This window comes from Bos javanicus, chromosome 5 (genome assembly GCF_032452875.1).
Source record: "Bos javanicus breed banteng chromosome 5, ARS-OSU_banteng_1.0, whole genome shotgun sequence".
Lineage (NCBI taxonomy): Eukaryota > Metazoa > Chordata > Mammalia > Artiodactyla > Bovidae > Bos > Bos javanicus.
This window is the reverse complement of record NC_083872.1, coordinates 7,794,673-7,816,250: the sequence shown is the minus strand read 5'-3', so window position 1 is coordinate 7,816,250 and position 21,578 is coordinate 7,794,673. Positions and strand designations below refer to the sequence as shown.

The window sequence follows — 21,578 nt, the reverse complement described above, 5'->3', positions numbered from 1 at the left end:
TAGCCAAGATATGGAAGCAACCTGAGGGTCCATCAATAGATGAGTGGACAATGAAAATGCAGTGTACACACACACACACACACACACACACACACACACACACTACTCCGCCATAAAAAGAGTAGAATTTTGCCATCTGCAGCAACATGGATGTACTTGGAGGTCATTATGCTAAGGAAATAAGTCAGACAAAGACAAATATCCTATGGTATGACTTGTATGTAGAATCTAAAAAGCACACTGAGCCAGTGAATAAAACAAAAAAGAAGCAGACACAGACATAGAGAATAAACTCGCGATTACCAGTGGGCCCGGGAAGGTAGAGAGTATCAGTAGGTATGGTATAGGTATGGGCTTCCCAGTGTTGCTAGGAAGAACCCACCTGTCAACGCAGGAGACATAAGAGATGCAGGTTGCATCCCTGGGTGGGGAAGATCCCCTGGAGAAGGAAATGGCAACCCACTCCAGTATTCTTGCCTGGAGAACCCCATGGACCTAGGAGCCCAGTGGGCTACAGTCCATGGGGTTGCAAAGAGTTGGACATGACTGAAAGTGACTTGGTACTTTAGTACACTTAGCACAGGTATAATACAGTAAGAAATACAAACTATTAGGTATAAGATAAGCTATAAGGATATATTGCACAACATGAGAAAAATAGTCAATATTTTATAATAATTGTAAATGGAGTATAATCTTTAAAAGTTGTAAATCACTATATTGTACACCTGTAACATATAGTATTGTATAGAAACTATACTTCAATTAAAAAAAAAGGAAAAAAAAGGACAGGGAGTCTAATTTGACTGAAAAAGGTTGGGACAAGCAAGCATGAGAAAAAGAGTAGCCAGATGGAGCTAAGATAGAAGTGACACCAATCGGAGGACTGAAATATAAGACAGGAGAAGTAACTAAAGTCTTTTTTTTTTTTTTAATCAGAATGGTAAATGTTTTGAATAGATGTGATAGAGAATCCCTGGGGAAGGGACCAATTTGGAATTATTACAATAACTGACAGAAAACTTAACAAAGGTCAAGCTTGTGCATAAAGGGATCAATGAAGATGTGTGTCAGGGGATAAATACAAGCTGCAGTACAGAAGCAAAATTTCCAATTTCTAGCAAATTATGGAACATGGAATAGCAATGTTTATTATCAGAAGTTAGACTAGGAAATCAAGATTAGATGCCTGGAATGTTGGCATGTACACTAATAAAAAACAAGAATAGGAGAAGGGAGTACTGGATTGAAGATCCGTTTCTGACACTGTCATATCCAGATTTGTTTTCTCTCACCAAACTGTGAGGCTGTTCAGTACAAGGACTGGCCAAATACTCCACATAAATGTTTCTTAATGATAGTCATCTATTGTGGGTACTATCCATGGTCTCTTTTCCTTAGAAATAGAACCCATAATTTTTAGTTGGGCACACGGTTGCTTAGAATAAACTTTACATTTTCCAGTCTCTACTACAACTAGATAAGGCCTTGGAACTACAAAATAGGCCAAATGGATGTGGAAGAATCCTTAATGAAATAGGACATGTATTTTTAATTGAGTGAAAGTCAGTTATCCACTCAAGACTGAGACATGGATGCCAAAATGGTGATGAACAAAAAAGAGACAGCTTGGATCCCTGACAATTTGGTGAAGTCCCCCTGCCAGTCATGGAGTACTTACTTCCAGATAGCCTTTAAATGAAAGAGAAAGAAACCCCTATTTGAATTCTGCTATTGTTGAGTTTTTTTTAAAACAATTTGTAGCCACATCTAATTTTCTCTAATACAGCTACCTTGATCATGTTTGCTGTTTTCTTCAGTTCAATTTTTTCAAAGGTTTATGTAAGTCTTTATTCTTTCCTAACATTTAGAAATATTCTGGAATGCTGACCAGGCATTCTTTACATTTGATTGAAAATTTTTTAATCTGATAAGTGACATGGTAAAAACATCCTTATAAATACAACATTACTTACCACAGAGTCTTATTGGAATATCAGATGTATGACTGATATGTTCACTAACCAAAGAGACCAACCAAAATTCTCTTGTGAACAGTACTTACAGTGGTCGAGTCTTAGGCCAAGATCATTTATCAAAGTACAAGTTGGACTAAACCTGCAGAGATTATAGCCACGGTCAGGGGAGAAAAGTGGTTTCTCTTCCATCTAGATCAGACAAGCCATTGTGGGCACACGGAATTTTAGAAGAGAATGACATCCATTTGCTTTTAATTATTTTCATAAAGTTAAATATTTTTTTAGTCTTTTTTGGTAGTTTACACTTCCCTACTTTCACCTTGAAATGCTTATTTTGGGCTGAGAACACTAAGCCTGAAATTAATTACTTTCTTTTAACTGATTTTTGTTGGGTAGAAGATGTTGTCCTAAAACATAAAAGGAATAATTGTAGAACTAGAAGTACTTTAAAAATCATTCATTCTAAGCCATATGTTTTACAGGCGGATGATCCAAAGAGACTCATGAACATAACTAAATCTTTCTCAGCGTAACTGTCTTTTCATTCAGTGATTCATTCATTCATGTGTTAATCCATTCAATGACTATTTAATTGTTAGGCATAAAGGGACTGAGGAGAGGAAACTGTAACAGAGAATACGGTCCTGGGCTGTATATATTTTCAGTTTAGTGGGGATAGAAATAAATTATCCAGATAATTAAAACTCAATATAGATCAAGATGTTGCAATCATTGCTACAGATAAAGAACAACAGGAGACGGAGGGACAGGAAAGGTAATTAGCAGAGACTTTATGAGGAAAGTCGCGCTTTGCTGTTCCTGAGAAGATATGAACAAGTGAGGATAGAATGGACATTTCAGACAAAAGGGTGACTTTCTTTTTAACTTGTACAGCTGATTTCTGTACAAAGACTTTTTCTTAAATTATTTTTAACATACATTTGGGTGGGAGAGTAAAATCAACTCATCCCAAAGGAGTCAGAGATGAGAGAGGTAACTTTGTAAAGCTGGACATCCTAAGTTAATGCTGCATTAAAAAGTGATGCAAGGTATAAAGGAATTCCTGCGAAGTTCACCAACTAAAGGGTCCTGTTACCCTTCAGCATCTGGAGAAAACGAGTGTAGTATGGTTTAAAACCCAAGAGCTACTGTTCACAAATGTCATAAATTAAATGACTGAAAAAGATGTCAGTAATAAGTAAAACCAGGGTTTCAATTTACAAGTGAAAACCCAGACAAATGTGCAGTATCAAGGAAAATCATATTTCCTTTTCTTCTATATTGTAATGAATTAAGCAGGCTAGGATTCACATATCCAGTTAGAAAGTGTATAAAATGCAAATGATTTAGAGAAAAGTGATGGTGTCTGTATGACTTTTCACAAATAAATCTTATTTTTACTTCATAATGTATATGAAAAATAGCTTCCCTTTACCTCATACTTGTGATCAATTATGATTTTCAGTAAGAGAGATATCTAGGATTTCACAAGGCACTTCATCAATAAGTAGTTCTGATAACACAGGCATATTCAGAGAAGTCTGTTCATCACTTTTACAACAACTGTACATAGGCCTTTTGACTATACAAACTGTTTAACTCTTTTACACCCATATTCCTCTGCTGCTCCCCAATTCACAACATGCTTTATATTCTACCTAACAGGAAATTTGCATTTCAGCTTTAAAGTCTGCAGGTAACCTTTAGTCACTAACCTTGCTGTCTTCTGTCTCCTTAGCTTTTCCTTGGAGGGGTTTCTTCTCTTCAGATTCACAGTTTGATTTGAAGGTGAGCTGACAAGAAAGCATTGAGCTCTCTAATTCAGTTAGTTCCAGAGGTCTCGAAGAAGAGCGTTGTGGCCCCGTGGTGCCAAGACTTGGTATCAGAAGAGCAGTGTGAACAGGCTTTGACCCAACAGCTGGCTGCCTTAGTTTTGAGGCAACCCCAAGTACAGGCATGGCTTCTATAAAAGTATCTTCTTGCTGCCAAAGAAAATGCTTCTAACCTCAGTCTGGTAGACTCCAACTTTAGTATTTCCAGAACAAATACTTTAAACAAAACTAGCAGTCATCGTGATTTAAAAAAACAAAACAAAACAAAAACTAATAATATAACTTGCAGGAAGAGGCAAAACTCCCCTTCATCTTCAGTTAAGTTTCTTTCTTGCTGGCTTGAATTCTCATGTTTTCATTCTCTCATATATTCATTCTCTCTCCTCTGTTCAGTGCGTCACTGCCCATGTAATATTAAATACTCCTTTGGGGAGGAAACTTTTCTTGAAGGTAACTGCTACAGAGCTCTTTCTCTAGGATTAAAGAGCTCCTAGATTTACTCTTTCTTCTCACTAGAGCAGTCTGAGTCTGAGCATTGCGAGTGAAAAAGAACAAAAGGAAAACCCTTCAGTCCAACTGTCAAAGCAGCCAAGAGATCACAATAGTAGAAGGACAGGCATTTTTCCTGACTTCAGAAATAATCAGCCTATATTCTCTTTTTAAAGAAAATTGTATTTCCCCCAGCTTTAAAAAAAAAAAAAGAAAAGAAAAAAAGAATGGACCCGATTAATGGCCAAAACAAACAGCTGTTGGAAGAACTTTTAGCCCGGAAACAATCTCAGCAATGAAGCTGTTTGTCTGATTTCCAGCTATTTTTCACTACTGACAGCCATGAACCATGGTGTTCATTCTGTTTCATCCCATGAAATCAGGTTAAATTCATGCAATTGCAGCAAAAACTGCTAGATCACTCAGCAGATCATGACTGCCTAGGTTATGAAAACATAGTAAATACAAAGAGCAAGACACCAGATATACAGTAATCATTTTAAAATTTAATAATGGTGATACTAATAATATTTAGAGCTAATACATATGGGAAATATACTACATAGTGCTTACTAGGCAAGCACTTCACACATTATCACACTTAACCAATGGGATAACTCAAGAATAGGCGCGTGTATTTTCTCCACTTCCGAGAAAGGCTAACTCAGATTCATTTAAGTAATTTGATGAAAACCATGCAGTTAAAAAGTGAAAGAGCCTATACTATTTAAAGAGTAACTTTAAAAACTGAGAAACAATTTAAAATAAAACTATTATTCAAGCTCATTAAATCTAACTTAAAATTCTAAACTTCTAAAAAGTGTCCACTGATGTTTTAAATGGCTATGAAAAATAATGCTTCTATCCATAAAATGACTTTAATTATCAGATCAAGTTTCATTTCTGGTATAAGCAGACCAGGATCTGTAATAAAAGCAAGGGGTATGTTTTTAAGAAAGCATCTGATGTAGCATACTGTCTTTAAAGTAGTTGGATTTATTTTTTTTATTTGTATAATACCTTTATTGATATATAATTCACATGTTATACAATTAATTCATTTAAAATGTAAATTCAATAACTTTTAGTCTGTTCATAGAGGTATGAAACTATTACCACAATCGATTTTAGAACATTTTCAAGATTTAGATAATGGGTCCCCAGAGAAATTCCCCCACTATTTAGCAAATCCATACTTATATGATGGTCTTGAGACTTCAATAGAAAATGTATACCTAATAACAGGAATTTATTTGATTGTATATCCCTTACGTTGAAGAATTCTGTAAGACATTCACAGATTTTGTTTTAAAAATTTATTTATGTTATAATTATCAACTATATTAAGATTTAGTAATATTCTAAGTAAAGGTCCATAGAAAAATGAATGAACATTTAGTATTCTTTCAAGAACTGGTGGCAAATATGAGAATCATAATCAGTATTGTAGAAAACATCTCTCTATAGTGAAGGAATGATTTTATTTGTCTCCTGTTTCCAAGTCTAAAATTATTATGTACTTTTAATCCAATTTAAACTTGAATTTAATCCAAGAACTAAAGTACTCTTTTTTTGTTGTTCTTTTGATATAAGCATAGAAGAAATTCACATACAAGTTAGAAACCTTGCAAACTTAAAAAGCATCCCAAGTGGGCTTTACACAATGGGATAATAAGAAACAAAGATAACACTAGTAGTCATAAAGAAATAGTTACTTTACTCTACATTTCTAGTGCAAGTCCATTACTGTACATTTATAGACCATTGAACACACTGTCTCTTCCAGAGACTATGAGAAGATACTGCAAACCAGGAGATGTTCAAGTTCCTAAATCAGGTTTTAAATTCTGTGAGAAGATACATGCACCCTGCAATCCTCGCATTGCAGACAAAACGGCATACCTAAAATAATAGTACTGGGAGGGGGAATCAGGTTCTGGGAAGGCCATTCAAAACATAAGCGACTTTGAGAGCGGATCACTAATAAAAAATAATACCAGTACTCCTCCGGAAGATAATTAGGACCACCCAGGCAAGCAGTCAAGCTCAGAGTTAAAAACAAAACAAACAAATAACATATTGAACAGAAGCACTGGAGACATTTTAATTAGAATTGGTAGGAAAAAAATCTAGTTGAAAGGCAAACTTTTGAGTCAAAGGTTTGCCACTGAAATGGGCATATGGGGCAGTACAATTGGCAAATATTTAAAAGTCACACAAGACAGGAGGCCCTGAATAAGGGACTTACTCTTTAAACTGTCTTAAAATTGAGCCAAAAGGGCACCTGTTGAGTGGACAGTATTAAAGCTGAGGACATCTTTTCCTACCCAAGACTATAATTCTAGCTTGTCTTATCCCTCGATCTAGAATGTATGACATATAAAGCTACATTATATCAACATAATTCTGTTTACCAACTGTAAGTAAGCTAATTGGTATTTCAGAAATGTGCTGGAGGAGAACACACTCTATTTCCTGATATAAGCAAATTGAAAACCAATGTTCACATGCAAAAGGTTATCTTTCATTTTGAAGTATCTTTTGCTTATTACACAGTATCATTTCACTAGGACAGAAATATAGAATTGACGATAGTCACTGCTGATAGCCTAGGAAATTACATCAACCACTAAGTACAATAAAAACAAGCTAACTTATTATAGAGAATTTACTGTGTCCCAGGTACCGTCATCCATTTCATCCTAAAAAGAACATTACCTTTGAATAGGAGACAAAGGTGCTGAGAAGTAATGAACTTAAAGTCAGAGAAAATGGGGTTTCTCAAACTGGATTCGACAAACTACCACCAGGAGTGCTCGCTAAAAATACAGATTCTCAAATTCATCCCAAATCTACTAAATAAGAATCATGAGGGAGAAGTTCATGAATTGAATTTAATAAATTGATTCTCTTATCTTACATTTTATTTATTTTTTATTTTTTTAAATCTTATTTAACTTTAGAATATTGTATTGGTTTTGCCATATATCAAAATGAATCCGCCACAGGTATACATGTGTTCCCCATCCTGAACCCTCCTCCCTCCTCCCTCCCCATACCATCCCTCTGAGTCGTCCCAGTGCACCAGCCCCAAGCATCCAGTATCGTGCATCAAACCTGGACTGGCAACTCGTTTCTTACATGATATTTTACATGTTTCAATGCCATTCTCCCAAATCATCCCACCCTCTCCCTCTCCAACAGAGTCCAAAAGACTGTTCTATATATCAGTGTCTCTTTTGCTGTCTCATATACAGGGTTATTGTTACCATCTCTCTAAATTCCATATATATGCGTTAGTATACTGTATTGGTGTTTTTCTTTCTGGCTTACTTCACTCTGTATAATAGGCTCCAATTTCATCCACCTCATTAGAACTGGTTCAAATGTATTCTTTTTAATGGCTGAGTAATACTCCATTGTGTATATGTACCATAGCTTTCTTATCCATTCATCTGTTGATGGACATCTAGGTTGCTTCCATGTCCTGGCTATTATAAACAGTGCTGTGATGAACATTGGGGTACACGTGTCTCTTTCAATTCTGGTTTCCTCAGTGTGTATGCCCAGCAGTGGGATTGCTGGATCATAAGGCAGTTCTATTTCCAGTTTTTTAAGGAATCTCCACACTGTTCTCCATAGAGGCTGCACTAGTTTGCATTCCCACCATTTTATTTGATTTGTAGCTTGACAGTTCAGGGATGGACTTTTTTTTTTTTTTTTATTTTTTTTTTTTTTACTTTTATTTTTAAACTTTACATAATTGTATTAGTTTTAAAAGGCTTGATTGCCTGTAGTCAAATTTTGCTTCTTCACTTACTAGCTGTACGAATCTGGCAGTTGCTATGACTCAGTTTCATCTTCTATAAAATGGGGGAAAAATCTGTAGTTCTTCTACAAGTTACTTGTGAGAATTTAAAAAATGAGATAAACTAAGTCATTTTTCTTATAAATCTGAGGGAAAGCAGCATACATTAAAATAGCACATTATTACATTATTCTAAGACGTCAATTCCTTTTAAAGAAAAACAAAAATGAATAAAAATGCATTTTATGTTTATCCACATAATTTTATTTCCTGTGGTATGTATTCCTTTGTGTAGATGCAAATTTCCATCTGGTATCATTTTCCTTCTCCCTGAACAACCTCAATAACACTGATTTTACTACAGGTTTGCTGGTGATTAACTGTCTCAGCTTGTTTGTCTGTAAAAGGATTTACTTCACATCCATTTTTAAAAGACATTTTTTTCTGAGTACAGAATTCTGAGTTAATTATTTTCCTTCTTTGATACTTTAAAGATGCCACTCTATAGTTCTTCATTTGCATAGTTCCTAAGGAGAAGTCTGTTGTAATTCTGATCTTTGTTCCTCCCTTATCCAGCTTTTGTTATGATTTGCTCATTTTACTCATTTTTAACAATGTGATTGTGTTATGTTTCTTCTGTGTTCTTTAGTATTTAGAGTTCTTCCAAAGCTGGAAAGTTTAGAATAGTTATTTCTTTCTTTTTTTTTTTTTTTTTGCTTCTACTATTACTTATCCTGTTAGTATGCCCATATCTTACAAATCATTTGGAAAATACAAGAACATTGAAGAAAAAAATCTAAGTATTGATACATTCATTTTTCAACTATTCAAATAGAACTTTTTTTTAGCCTGTTCTTTCCTGAGTGCACATATTTTCATTGTTCAACACAATGTAAATGTCATTTTGTATTTGCTAGTTTCTTTTTTTTTAAATTTTTTATTCCTTTATTTCTCATGTGTTCCCCATCCTGAACCCTCCTCCCTTCTCCCTCCCCATACCATCCCTCTGGGTCGTCCCAGTGCACCAGCCCCAAGCATCCAGCATCGTGCATTGAACCCGGACTGGCATCTCGTTTTATACATGACATTTCACATGTTTCAATGCCATTCTCCCAAATCTTCCCACCCTCTCCCTCTAAAAATATTTGTTGCCTCCCTCTTTCCTGCTGGGGCTCCAGGTACACACATGTTGGACCATTGGCTTTTGTACCACAGATTACAAATGCTCTCATTATTCTTCAGGTCTTTTTGTTGTTCAGTCACTCAGTCATGCCCAACTCTTTGCAACTCTATGGACTGCAGCATACCAGGCCTCCCTGTCCTTCACCAACTCCTGGAGCTTGCTCACTCATGTCCATTGAGTCGGTGATTCCATCCAACCATCTCATCCTCTGTCACCCCCTTCTCCTGCCTTCGATCCTTCCCAGCATCAGGGTCTTATCCAATGAGTCATCTCTGCATCGGATGGCCAAAGTACTGGAGCTTCAGCTTCAGCATCAGTTCTTCCAGTGAATATTCAGGGTTGATTTCCTTTAGGATGGACTGGTTTGATCTCCTTACAGTCCAAGGGACTCTCAAGCGTCTTCTCCAACACCATAGTTCAAAGGCATTAGTGCTTCTGTGCTCATCCTTTTATATCCAGCTTTCACATCCATACATGACCACTGGAAAAACCATAGACTTGACTAGACGAACTTTTTTAGGCAAAGTAATATTTCTGCTTTTTAATACGCTGTCTAGGTTGGCCATAGCTTTTCTTCCAAGGAGCAAATATTTTTTAATTTCTTGGCTACAGTCACCATCTGCAGTGATTTTGGAGCCCAATAAAATAAAGTTTCTCACTATTTTCATTGTTTCCCCATCTATTTGCCATGAAGTGATGGGACTGTATGCCATGATCTTAGTTTTCTGAATGTTGAGTTTTAAGCCAGCTTTTACACTCTCCTCTTTTACCTTAATCAAGATGGTCTTTAGCTCCTCTTCACTTTCTGCCATAAGGTCTTTTAACTGTGTTTTGTTTTTTTTTTTTTTTACAATCAGTAAACCTCTATTGCTACATTGTCAAGTTCACCAACCCTTACTTCTATAATATTTAAATATTTTGCACCTAACATTTCTTTTCTCACCATATTGATGTTCTCTTCTACCTTCTGTGTTTATGAGGAATATTTATAATAGCTGTTTAATATTCTTACACATGAATTTCATCCTTTCTGTCATTTTGGATTATGTCCTTCTTACAATTTTTTTTTTTTTCCCTTCCTGGGTATGACTCACTTATACTGCTTTTTACATGTCTGATAATTTTTTCCTGGATGGGAGATGTTTTGAATTATACATTATTGTCTGCTGGATTTCATGTCATGTATGAGTTTGTAATGGCACAATTAAGTTACTTTTGAGAACTTATCACAAGTTATTTTAAAAAAGGTACAGAGCAGCTTGTTGTCTAGAGCCAATTTAACACCACTTCTAAAGAAATACAGATACCTCATCTATTAAGTGGCCTCTCCACTCTAGCTGGGGAGATACCAAGAGTCCCTAGACTTACATGAGTTCTGCGGACTGTTTATCGAACTATGTTTCTGGACCTTTGCTTTTCTCCTTCTCGTACGAGTACAGTGCAGTCCTCTGCCAAACACTGGAGAAAACACCTCTGTACATTTCCAGTGTTCATTCTCATTTTCTCTCTCATTCATTTTCCCCTTCCTTTCTGGTATTCTTAAAAAATTTAGACCTCTAGGTTGTCTAAACTTTGATTTCAGTCTCTACAACTCAGCACAACTGCTGGACTCTACTTGGGTTCTACAGACTCTCTCTGGAATTTGGACATTGCCTCCAGGAAGTAAGGTGGCACAATAATAGAACCAGTTTTTAACTACCCTTCTCCTGGGTATCACAGATTTATGCTGCCTTTTGTCCAAAGACTGAATAATGTCATTTTTTATAACTGTCCCATTTCTAGTTGTTTAAGACAGAAGGTTAAGTCAGATCCCTATTAATCTGTAATGGTAAGAAGTAGAAATAGAGTCAGATCTTAATTTTTTTTTTCCTCCAATCCACCCTAAAAACCACTGACTGTTACTAGTTTTTCACAATACACCTCAAAACCTTTTTTGGTTTGTAAGCCTCTTTCATTTAGCTGAGTACTTCCCTTAAAGCACAGAGAAGAAATAATTTGTACTGACAACTTGCAAACTGTTTGACTGATTGCGTTAGACTGTCTGCCAGATCTAATGAGAACATTTAAATAATAAAACTAACATAAGATACAATGAGCATGAGGTTACAACTAGTCTCCAAACTTGGCTTGAAACACTTAAAACACTGAGATCTGTTTTAGAATGTCTCTTTCCAAATCCCTGTTGGCACCATTTTTTTTTGTTCTACTGATATCTGGGAAATATCTGATGTAGAAGGACGTATTAGCCATATAGTATATCTGAAGGGGCAGAAAGCCAAAATATGCCTTTATTGTGGCATTAGACAGGGAAAAAGAAGGTATACCAGCTGGCTCAAATATAAAGGCAGGTGATGAGTACAAAGGAGCCAATAATAAAACTTAATGAACATTGGGAAATGCACATGATACCCAGTAAAATGAGGAATAAGTCAGGAGAGTTGAAACTAATTATATTTGCTCTATGGCATATATTTAGCATCTTACAGGCTTCCTTACAATATACTACTGATATAGTCAATTGAGCAAATAAAATTCACCAAATTCAGAAGCCTCTTAACCACAAGGTATAATGAAAAGCAAATGTAGTAAGCTCTGAAATGGCACTGCATGTTGATACTCTCCCTTTCAGAATATCATCTTCCAGACTAAAAGACATACACATCCGGAGAAAGGACAGTTATTTTATTAAGACAAAAGTCTCTTTAACAGCTTTGCCAGATAAATTTCAGTGCTCCAATAAGACAGCAGATCTTATTCACAAAGGACATTAGTAACTTCAATAATACACTTTAAAAGACTATTTCTATTGACATATAAGTACATAAACACGCTGTGTTATGAAGGTAAAGAAAGGGAACTAAAACCCAGTCCTAACAGTTTGGTCCTGGAAAATGCAGCCAAATAATTTTAGGCATGCATGAGTACTAAGTTGCTTCAGTCATGTTCGTCTCTGCGATCCTATGGACTCCAACACATCAGACTCCTCTGATCGTAGGATTCTCCAGGCAAGAATACTGGAGTGAGTTGCTATGCCCTCTTCCAGGGCATCTTTCTGACCCAGAGACTGAACCCACGTCTATTACGTCTCCTGTACTGGCAGGTGGGTTCTTTACCACTAAAGCCACCTGGGAAGCCCAATTTTAGACATGACAATATATAAAGTCTATTTTTATAAAAGTATACAGTGGCTTGGAGAAAGAAATGGCACCCCACTCCACTGTTCTTGCCTGGAGAATCCCAGGGACAGCAGAGCCTGGTGGGCTGCCATCTATGGGGTCACACAGAGTCAGACACAACTGAAGTGACTTACAGCATACAGTGGCTCAGACAGAAAAGAATCTGCCCACAATGTGGGAGACCTGGGTTCGATCCCTAAGTCAGGAAGACCCCCAGAGAAGGGAATAGCTAATAGAGAATTTCATGGATAGAGGAGCCTGGCAGGCTACAGTCCATGGTGTAACAAAGGGTCAGACATGACTGAGTGCCTAACACACTTCTTTCACATAACCTTTTTTTTAGTACTGTCGCCACTTTTCATTATTTTCAACTATATGACATAAATAGGAGTTGTTTCAAATAAGAGATAAAGCAATAAAGCATAACTGTTTAAAACGTATCAATAAAATTGTTGTTTGCAAAGGTTGTACTCACTTCTCATGAAGAATTTGTAGGAATATCACTTGAAATATTACACATTCTCACATACTGAGTACCCAATGGCATTATATTTAACCACTGTTCTTATATCTTTCAGAATATTGTTAACTATCCCCTGCTTGGTTTCAGATACATTGAGGGTCCATCAGAATTCTTTGAGTAATTCAGAAGAATTACTTTCATTTCAGAAAAATATTTTCTAAAGTTGTCTTCCTAACTTTATTTTTATCTTTTAACCCCAAAAGTGAGTTAAATTGTTGCCTGTGATCAGGAGGAGATATGTCCCTCAGTTTTAGCAAAGGGATTTCAGACATAACCAACTTTCATCTCCATTATAGGAGACCACCCAGAAAACCCACCCAAATCCATAGCTTCGCAAAGGTGGTCTTTATCAGATCATGTAACATTGTACTAGGAACCCTGGGGATATTTCAAAACAGCTGTTGGGGGGTTGGGGGAGGAGAGGAGAAATACTGAGAGATTTAGCAAGATCACATATTATTCATCCTGCTTGAAGACATGAAAATAGGAAATGAGCAACTAGGAAGAGTGAGGATGAAAACACGTGGTCTAAGGATTACTCTCCTACTATCCCAAGTATTTTATTCAGGTGCTTGAACAGCAACATAAAATTCCATGTACATTAGGGGCATCTGTTTATCCCACTGAACACAAGCGACAATCCAGGGCTACCACCTGTAACTGTAGTGCCTTTCACACCTGGGTTGGTGCAGTGCACAATCTTCTCAGCTGTACGCAACGGCCCCATTCACAACAGCCCAGGGATAAAGTCAGACTAATAAGTGGAAAACCACGGGTTTTGTATCAGGGATATCTAACCCACTGGATTCAAAAATACATAGAAAATATACCATAAAAGATGCAAGCTTCAATATATTCTTTATCAACAAGTCTGAGGGAGCACTTTAAAGTTTTCTTTTTCTTTTTTTATCTACTTTTCACCAAAATGGTTTTCTTTATGTATAGCCTTTTACTGACATAATATTCTCCTGATCTTGACATCTGTTTCCTTTGCCAATCAGTTTTCTTACCAACATATGATATCCAAATATATATCCCCTTCACTTCCACATTATCCACATTTCAAGGATTCCTTTCTTGAAATTTCAAAATGGAAGATGATTTCTGACAGCAACAGAAACTGTTGCCTAACTCTTTCTTACATATTTTTGGTTATTGTGTTTATGAACAACACATATGTTGCCCTGAAAAATCTTCCTCTTTCCTGTTTTAATTCCTTGGACTTTGAAGATGGCTGAATAGAAGAGCATAATGTCGACCAAGTGCAACAGATCTCTAAAGATGACTTTAATTAATTTCAATTAATTTAACAGGAAATTCTTTATCATTATCAATGTAAGATATATATCAGGAGCATCTAATTCTCAAAGCAGAAAATTTAGGCTAAGGCTGAGATGTTTTGTTTTCTTCACTTTATTCCATGTACCTATTATTATCCTCCCTAAAATGCATCCACAAAAACCTTATAAGCTTTATGTGTTCGGCAAGGATGAGAACATGGAAGAAAAAAAAAAAAAAGGAAAACTAAGTTTGGTATCTAAAATACGAGCCTATTTTTCATTTTTCAACAGCTATATTTTGAAGATTTACAATCCACAAATTTAGAAGAAATGAGATTTTCAAAATTTGCTGATAGCATGCTATTTAGTAGCTGGTGATACAGTAGAATGTCATCTACTTAGAGCAAGTTTGACTCTTAGTAACCTCAGCTTAAAATCCTATTTTAGTCAACTCTTGTACTCAGTATGAGTAGCATATTTATACCATGTTTATGTTAATATTCAGTTCAGACAAAAATTAAAAAGAGGGTGAGGGGACAGGGAACCCCCCAAAATATTTATAAGATTCCCACCAGTCTCATAAAAAGTTCACAGAAACATCTACTGCTGCCATGAGTCTTGTCTTGGCCAAGTTCTATAACAGTACGAAGAAGGTTTGGAATCAATCAATTCCACCATCACTGACAGATATCGCTGCGGTCAGTGAAAATGTCTTCAATGGACTTTAAGAACATAGAGAAAATTTGCACAGCCAAAATAAAATGGAATTAAGTACCACTAGACTTGCTGAAAATGGGATGGGCTGAAATCTATCAACAATTGGCACAATACATCCTACATGGGAACTTGGAATACAGAACCAGGGATATGAACAGTTTGCTAACTTTTAAAACAATCTCACTTTTCATTACTTAAACTCTGCTTATATTAAATGCACTCATTTTCATATTCTTTATCATAAGCAAAACAAAATCTCTCACATACATTTCTGGAATTAATACAAAAACTTTCTTCTCGTAGATGCAGGCAGATGAAAGAGGAAATGTTAGAGATGAAAGGTAATTCGTTGTCTCATCTCCTCTAAACCCCATCTGATGGAGACCATCAGATGCTAACCTGAAATCTCACAATGTACTGATTATCTCCAGACTTTCCTAACAGAAGTGTTAACTTTTACACGAGGTCACTGAAAACAAAGGGTTCACATACTCTTAGTCTTGGGGACAACACTGCCAACTTTCCACACTTTTCAACTTTCCACACTTTCTGACAAAAAACAGGCAAACAAAACAAGACCAAACACTTTGAACAAATGGAAAGTTTCATAATTCGAACTGGATGGGACAGAGATTTCTCCCATAAAGCCAATTTCCTTGTTTCTTATGAAACATTAAAATTACTCATTACAAATAGATCATTTTCATAGGATAGTTTTAAAATCCATGCCCCAAAGCATATGCATTCTAGAACTTTTATTTCTGTAATTCTTTCAGCAACATCGGCATATTTGCATTTTCTATTGTACACATCCCAGACTCTCATGTAACAAAATAGTTGGGATTTCTCTAAGAAAAGCATCACGATAAATCAGTCCCATTCAATTGTATGGCTTACTTCAACTTAGCTCCATTATTAAAGTCTCATGTTTTTTAAGCTGTTTTTTGTTGTCTTTAGCAGAAGGAAATCCTTACATGTTCCCTTCCCCAAACACAGAAAGCCTTGCTTCTACATACATTTATTTCACACACCTCAGCTTCTAATTCATCTGCTTACTGTATCTTATCTAAAAAGTGTTATCTCAACATCCCAAAGATATAAAATGATAAGAGCAGGTTCCATAGTTGTAGGCATCTTCCATCTTACTAGAGACAAACCATACAAAAATATTGCCCTATTGCTGAAAGATGCTTAGAAACACATTTACCCAGTTGAATTCACCTTTGAGGGTTAAAAGAAAAATGAGAGACCAGTCGTGATTTTTTTTACCCACCAGCTTGCATCTCTCAGCTGGGTTTTAAAAGCTATTTTACAAAATAAGCATATGGAGACCATAACTGCTATAGTGTACATAAAGAAGGAAAATAATGACAATAACATGCCACGAAAACTATACTGAAGGTGAAGTGACCATTTAATTGCACATCTGGCAATGCTAAGAGCTGAAAAGGAGAAAATATTCAGGAGAGGTTACAGTTGTCTCTGCAGTAAAAAAAAAAAAAAAAGTACAGTGTGGTCTTAAGAGAATCACTGGAAGAACTTTGCAAAGCCTTCTAATCAACAGGCATTGCCATCAAGGAAACTAGTCTAAAGTAAAAAATAAATAAATAAAAATTCAAACTTTTTGTTTGTAAAAAAACAGACTCAGCAGCTTCTCCTCTTGGGTCTTTCTGCAAAGAATCTGACTTAAGCAAAGCATTTCTGGCAAAAAAAAAAAAAAAAATAGGGCTTATTATCCCTACACAGAATAATTAATAAAGACATAAAATTATTAGTAAATCTGAAAGTGGGCACAGCCATTCCAGGCCCACAATTTCAAAATAGTGAGCTCAGTTTAGATAAGCTTTAAAGTTTGGTTATCCACTTTCTTTCTGTCCAGTTTACATCTTATTGGTATATTTTCTTAGCATCAGAGGCCCTATAAGCATGCTCCCAAAATCTTATCACCAGTGTGTACATAGTAAATTGAGATTGTTGTTGTTCAGTTCCTGAGTCCTGTCTGACTCTTTTGCAACCCCATGGACTATAACCTGGCAGGCTCTTCTGTCCAGGGGATTTCCAGGCAAGGAATAGTGGAGTGGGTTGCCATTTTCATCTCCAGGGGATCTTCCAGGGATCGAACCCATGCTTTCTGCATTGGCAGGTGGATTCGCTACCACTGAGCCACCAGGGAGGCCCAAATTGGGATTAAAGGTCAATAAAAAGCCACCCAGAAGATGTAAAGAGTATAATAAATTGGGAAAGAGAATGAAAAAAAAATTGAAATCAATAGGAGCAACTGCAGTTTGACAGAAGCATGTAAAATGCCAGCTGTACAGACACATGGCCACAAAGTTCAGTTTGTCCATCAGCAAGAATTCATAGAGTTGTTAACTAATTGATGGCACTTTATTATTATCTCTGAAATGTTAGCTTTAAATGTTCACTGGAAAAGACCAAACACTCCCTCCATAGGTTATTACAGATCATAAAGATGTTTAGAAGTGAGCTGAAACATAAAGCCCTAAATCTACATTATTCATTTAAAATATTTGCTTACTGATATAAAATTTATTTTTTCTCCAATTTTGGATAGGGAGGTGAGGAGTGGCAAGTAATGAAATAAACATAAAGCTAGCTAGAACAAGATATTGTGTGTATAAGTAATATTCAAAGCCAACTAGGCACAAGGGCTTCCCTGGTGGCTCATCGGGTAAAGAATCCACCTGCAACGTGGGGGACCTTGATTCGATCCCTGGGTTGGGAAGAGCCCCTGGAGAAGGGAAGGGCTACCCACTCCAGTATTCTGGCCTGGAAAATCCCATGGACTGTATAGTCATGGGTCACAAAGAGTCAGACAGGACTGAGTGGCTTTCACGTTTACTTTCAGGCACAAGGAGTGTAGGGTCAACATTCGGGCATCATTTGAGAGGAAGGCAGATAAAAATGCATGTCACATGCTACCTGGCGGCTTCACCCATTTCTTCTAGTTGTTTGTGCTAACATTGGATAAGGAACTTTGAGGTAATCCTGGATGATAAACTCATAGGAAAGGAAGCAAAGGAAAACAAATGTCATTATCTTAGACTCAATTTGAAAATACTGACCCAGTACCAATTCTAAACAGAAAGTGAAACTAGTGGTTTTCCAGTGTGGTTTTCCAGACCTTTCAGACGTCTCTTAAGTTCTGTCTTCCAGTAAAAAATGCACCTTCTTTTCTGACAGAGCTAAAATCATTTCTTTACATATTAATCACATTAGAGGGTACTCACTAAGTCTGAAAATATAGATGAATACTTTAAACAATTCATGGATATTACACTCAAAACATCATAAAATGATAGCTTCGGTTTCCAGACTTCCTGCTTCTAGTATTTCTTAAGTCTTCCTTCTTAACGCTTTCCAATGAATACTGTGTTCATTTCTCCCAAAAATACCTTGTGATTATACACACATCTCCACTAATAAATTCTTAATAACTGTCCCATCAAGCTTCTTCCTGCCTTTGAAATTCTATCTTACACTTCCTCAATATCCCTGCTCTCATTCCCTGTCCTCTCAAATCATTCAATATATGAGGCTAGCTTGACACATAATATAATATATTTCAATTCCCCACTTTCCCTGGTGTATGGTTACATATTAAGAAGTTTCAAAATACCACAAAATATCAATAGAAAATGATCCAGTTTTCTTAGACATCAGATTATTATTTTATTGGAATATCTAAAACTGTTAGGTACCACACCCAAGTTCTCATTCTGAGAGCTCATTCTTGGCAATCTAAAAATTACAGTGTGTGGTTCAGAAAGGATGTGGAGATGAAATGCAGGCGAAAATGATTTGATGAACTATGACATCTCAGGAAGCCATGACCACACTTTATATGAGAACTAAGATGTTCTCATATAAAGTGATAATTTTATGGGACTATGGTGTAATTTTAAAAGCTACAACTTACTGGAGATGATATACATGATAATTTAAAAACCCATTCATCAGGGGGTGTATCAGGATTTTTTAAATGAATTATATTTAACCTATCTACTCATAGTAGAGATATCCTCAGTCTACTGAAATATTTAAAATGAAAGGTCAACATTTACTATGTGCTTCTGAAAAAACATATGCTGTAATTCTGATAATGAGAAAATAGTAGGTTAATAACATAGCAGCATCTTCACAGAACTAGATGTTTCAAATTTCGCCACTTGAATTTTTAAAGTTTAAATTGCATCCCTGCCTATTCTAGTATCCTGTGGATCAAGGCTGATCCTCATTTGCTTCAATATAAACAATATAAGTAACTGTCATGCCATAAATAAAAAACTCACTGAGGAAGTTATGACTAAAACTATTGTCTACAAATTATTTGCTTTTTGTATTATCTATTTATTCAGCCTAAAATTTTACTTTGAAATAACAAAGAACGTCTGACTGGTAGTGAATACGGCCAGGACTAAAATTCAAGAAACATACACCCCACTCCCTTCAATAATCGATGCTCACCACCTTGTCAATTACACTGCCATGCTCTTATGTCCTATCACTCCCCACCCCACCCTTGACAGTCTTCAAGGATCCCTGCCGTTAATAGCGTCAACATAAATTCTAGTAAAATCAGCACATCTTGCAGCACATCTTTGGGAACACGAACAAAAAATACATATATCTCTTCCTCTCCCCAAACTGTGGATTCACATTCCAAACTAACTGATTAATAGCACCAGCAACAGCCACATTCTAATCAGCATTTTGCAACCACGATCAAGCTGAAGACAGTCTTAACTTGTTTTAAACCTTGCACATCCAGTAGTTCACTGTGTTTTGCTGGTTTTTAATCACAGGTGAGTCCCTCAAATGGGCAGTTCCTGTCGTAATTAGGAGGAAAGTAGGCCTGTGCTATTGAGGGGTCCCTTTCTCACTTTACAAACTGCTTTTCCACGGTTCTTTAGTCCTTTCCATAGGATCCAGTGCTTTCCCTGTTTCTACAATTTCCTCTGCTTACCACACATCGGTTGTTTTTATTGGCACCAACCCACTCTTTCCCTTTGAACCCAATCTTCCCTCCTTACTGCTGTTTTCTTGGTATAACATTTCAAATAAAGATTTCCATTGTTTTGTGTTGCTTTATTTCTTTTTTGATTTGCATGGTGTAGAGTTTGGTGGAAGTAGAGTTCAGTGCCAGGCCATGGAAGAGAAGGCAGAATGTCTGATTTGGAGACCACATCTCCCCAAAGGTTTCTTGATAAACTTATCACAGGGCAGAAAATGGTAGGAGACATTGGCATGTTCACCTCAAATCAGTTTTTCCTCAACTGACTGCCATGAAAAGCCATGAGTCTTCTTGGGCATTGATATACTACTTTCTCTGGGAGATTGGACTTGGGAGTGGCCACCAGTCTCTAGCATGATATTCAGTCAGTGGTCCCTTAATGCACATTAGATATGCAGATGGTATCACCCTAATGGCAGAAAGTGAAGAAGAACTAAAGAGCCTCCTGATGAAGGTGAAAGAGGACAGTGAGAAAGCTGGCTTAAAACTCACCATTCAAAAAGCTAAGATCATGGTATCTTGTCTCATCATTTCATGGCAAATAGATGGGGAAAAAATGGAAACAGTGGCAGATTTTCTTTTCTTGGGCTCCAAAATCACTGTGGACAGTAACCGCAGCCATGAAATTAAAAGACACTTGCTCCTTGGAAGGAAAGCCATGACAAACCTAGGCAGCATATTAAAGCAGAGACATCACTTTGTTAACAAAAGGGCATATAGTCAAACCTATGGTTTTTCCAGTAGTCATCTATGGATGTGAGAATTGGACCAGAAAGAAGGCTGAGTGCCGAAGAACCAATGCTTTCAAACTGTGGTGTTGGAGAAGACTCTTGTGAGGCCCTTAAACTGTGAAGAGATCAAACCAGTCCACCCTAAAGGAGATTAGTCCTGGATATTCACCGGAAGAAGCGATGCTGAAGCCGAAGCTCCAATACTTTGGTCACCTGATGCAAAGAGCCAACTAATTGGAACAGACTCTGATGCTAGGAAAGATTGAGGGCAGGGGGATACAGAGGATGAAATGGTTGGATGGCATCACTGACTCAATGGCCATGAGGTTTAGCAAACTCTGGGTGATACTGAAGGATAGGGAAGCCTGACGTGCTGCAATTCATGGTGTCACAAAGAGTTGGACACGCCTAAGCGATTGAAAAACATACACCATCTGAAAAAGATAAACTCAGAATGGCTTAAAAACAAACATAAGACCTGAACATCCTAAATAACTTCATATAGTGACAATACATAGGGTGTTTATTTCATAATGTGTAAGAACATCAAAGCACTGTACTGTACACCTGGATTTCCCATGTAGCTCAGTGGTGAAAGAATTTGCCTGTCAACGCAGGAGACACAGGAGACGTCTTTCCGATCCCTGAGTCAGGAAGATGCCTTGGAGGAGGAAATGGAAACCCACTCCAGAATTCATTCTTGCCTGGAAAATCCCATGGACAGAGGAGCCTGGCAGGCTATAGTCCAAAGTGTCTGTAGAAAGGCGAATCCGACTGAACACACACACACACACACACACACACGCATGCTATACACCTGAAACT

The 21,578-nt window shown here is 36.7% G+C and overlaps 1 protein-coding gene across 7 annotated transcripts in view; it reads right to left on the bottom strand.

The window, feature by feature from the left end:
- NAV3 (neuron navigator 3) overlaps nucleotides 1–21,578 on the bottom strand; it is an 892,841-nt gene that overhangs the window by 376,023 nt on the left and 495,240 nt on the right. For 2 of the 7 annotated variants that reach the window (XM_061415606.1, XM_061415604.1), the window contains exon 1: nucleotides 3,695–4,456. The exons of 1 other annotated variant lie outside the window; for it this stretch is intronic. In XM_061415606.1, the coding sequence (XP_061271590.1) occupies nucleotides 3,695–3,937 (243 nt within the window). In that variant the 5' untranslated portion in view covers nucleotides 3,938–4,456. Of the gene's footprint in view, nucleotides 1–3,694; nucleotides 4,458–21,578 lie in introns of those variants that run through there. 4 more of the 7 variants (XM_061415599.1, XM_061415603.1, XM_061415600.1 and 1 more) reach the window with 3 other exon arrangements.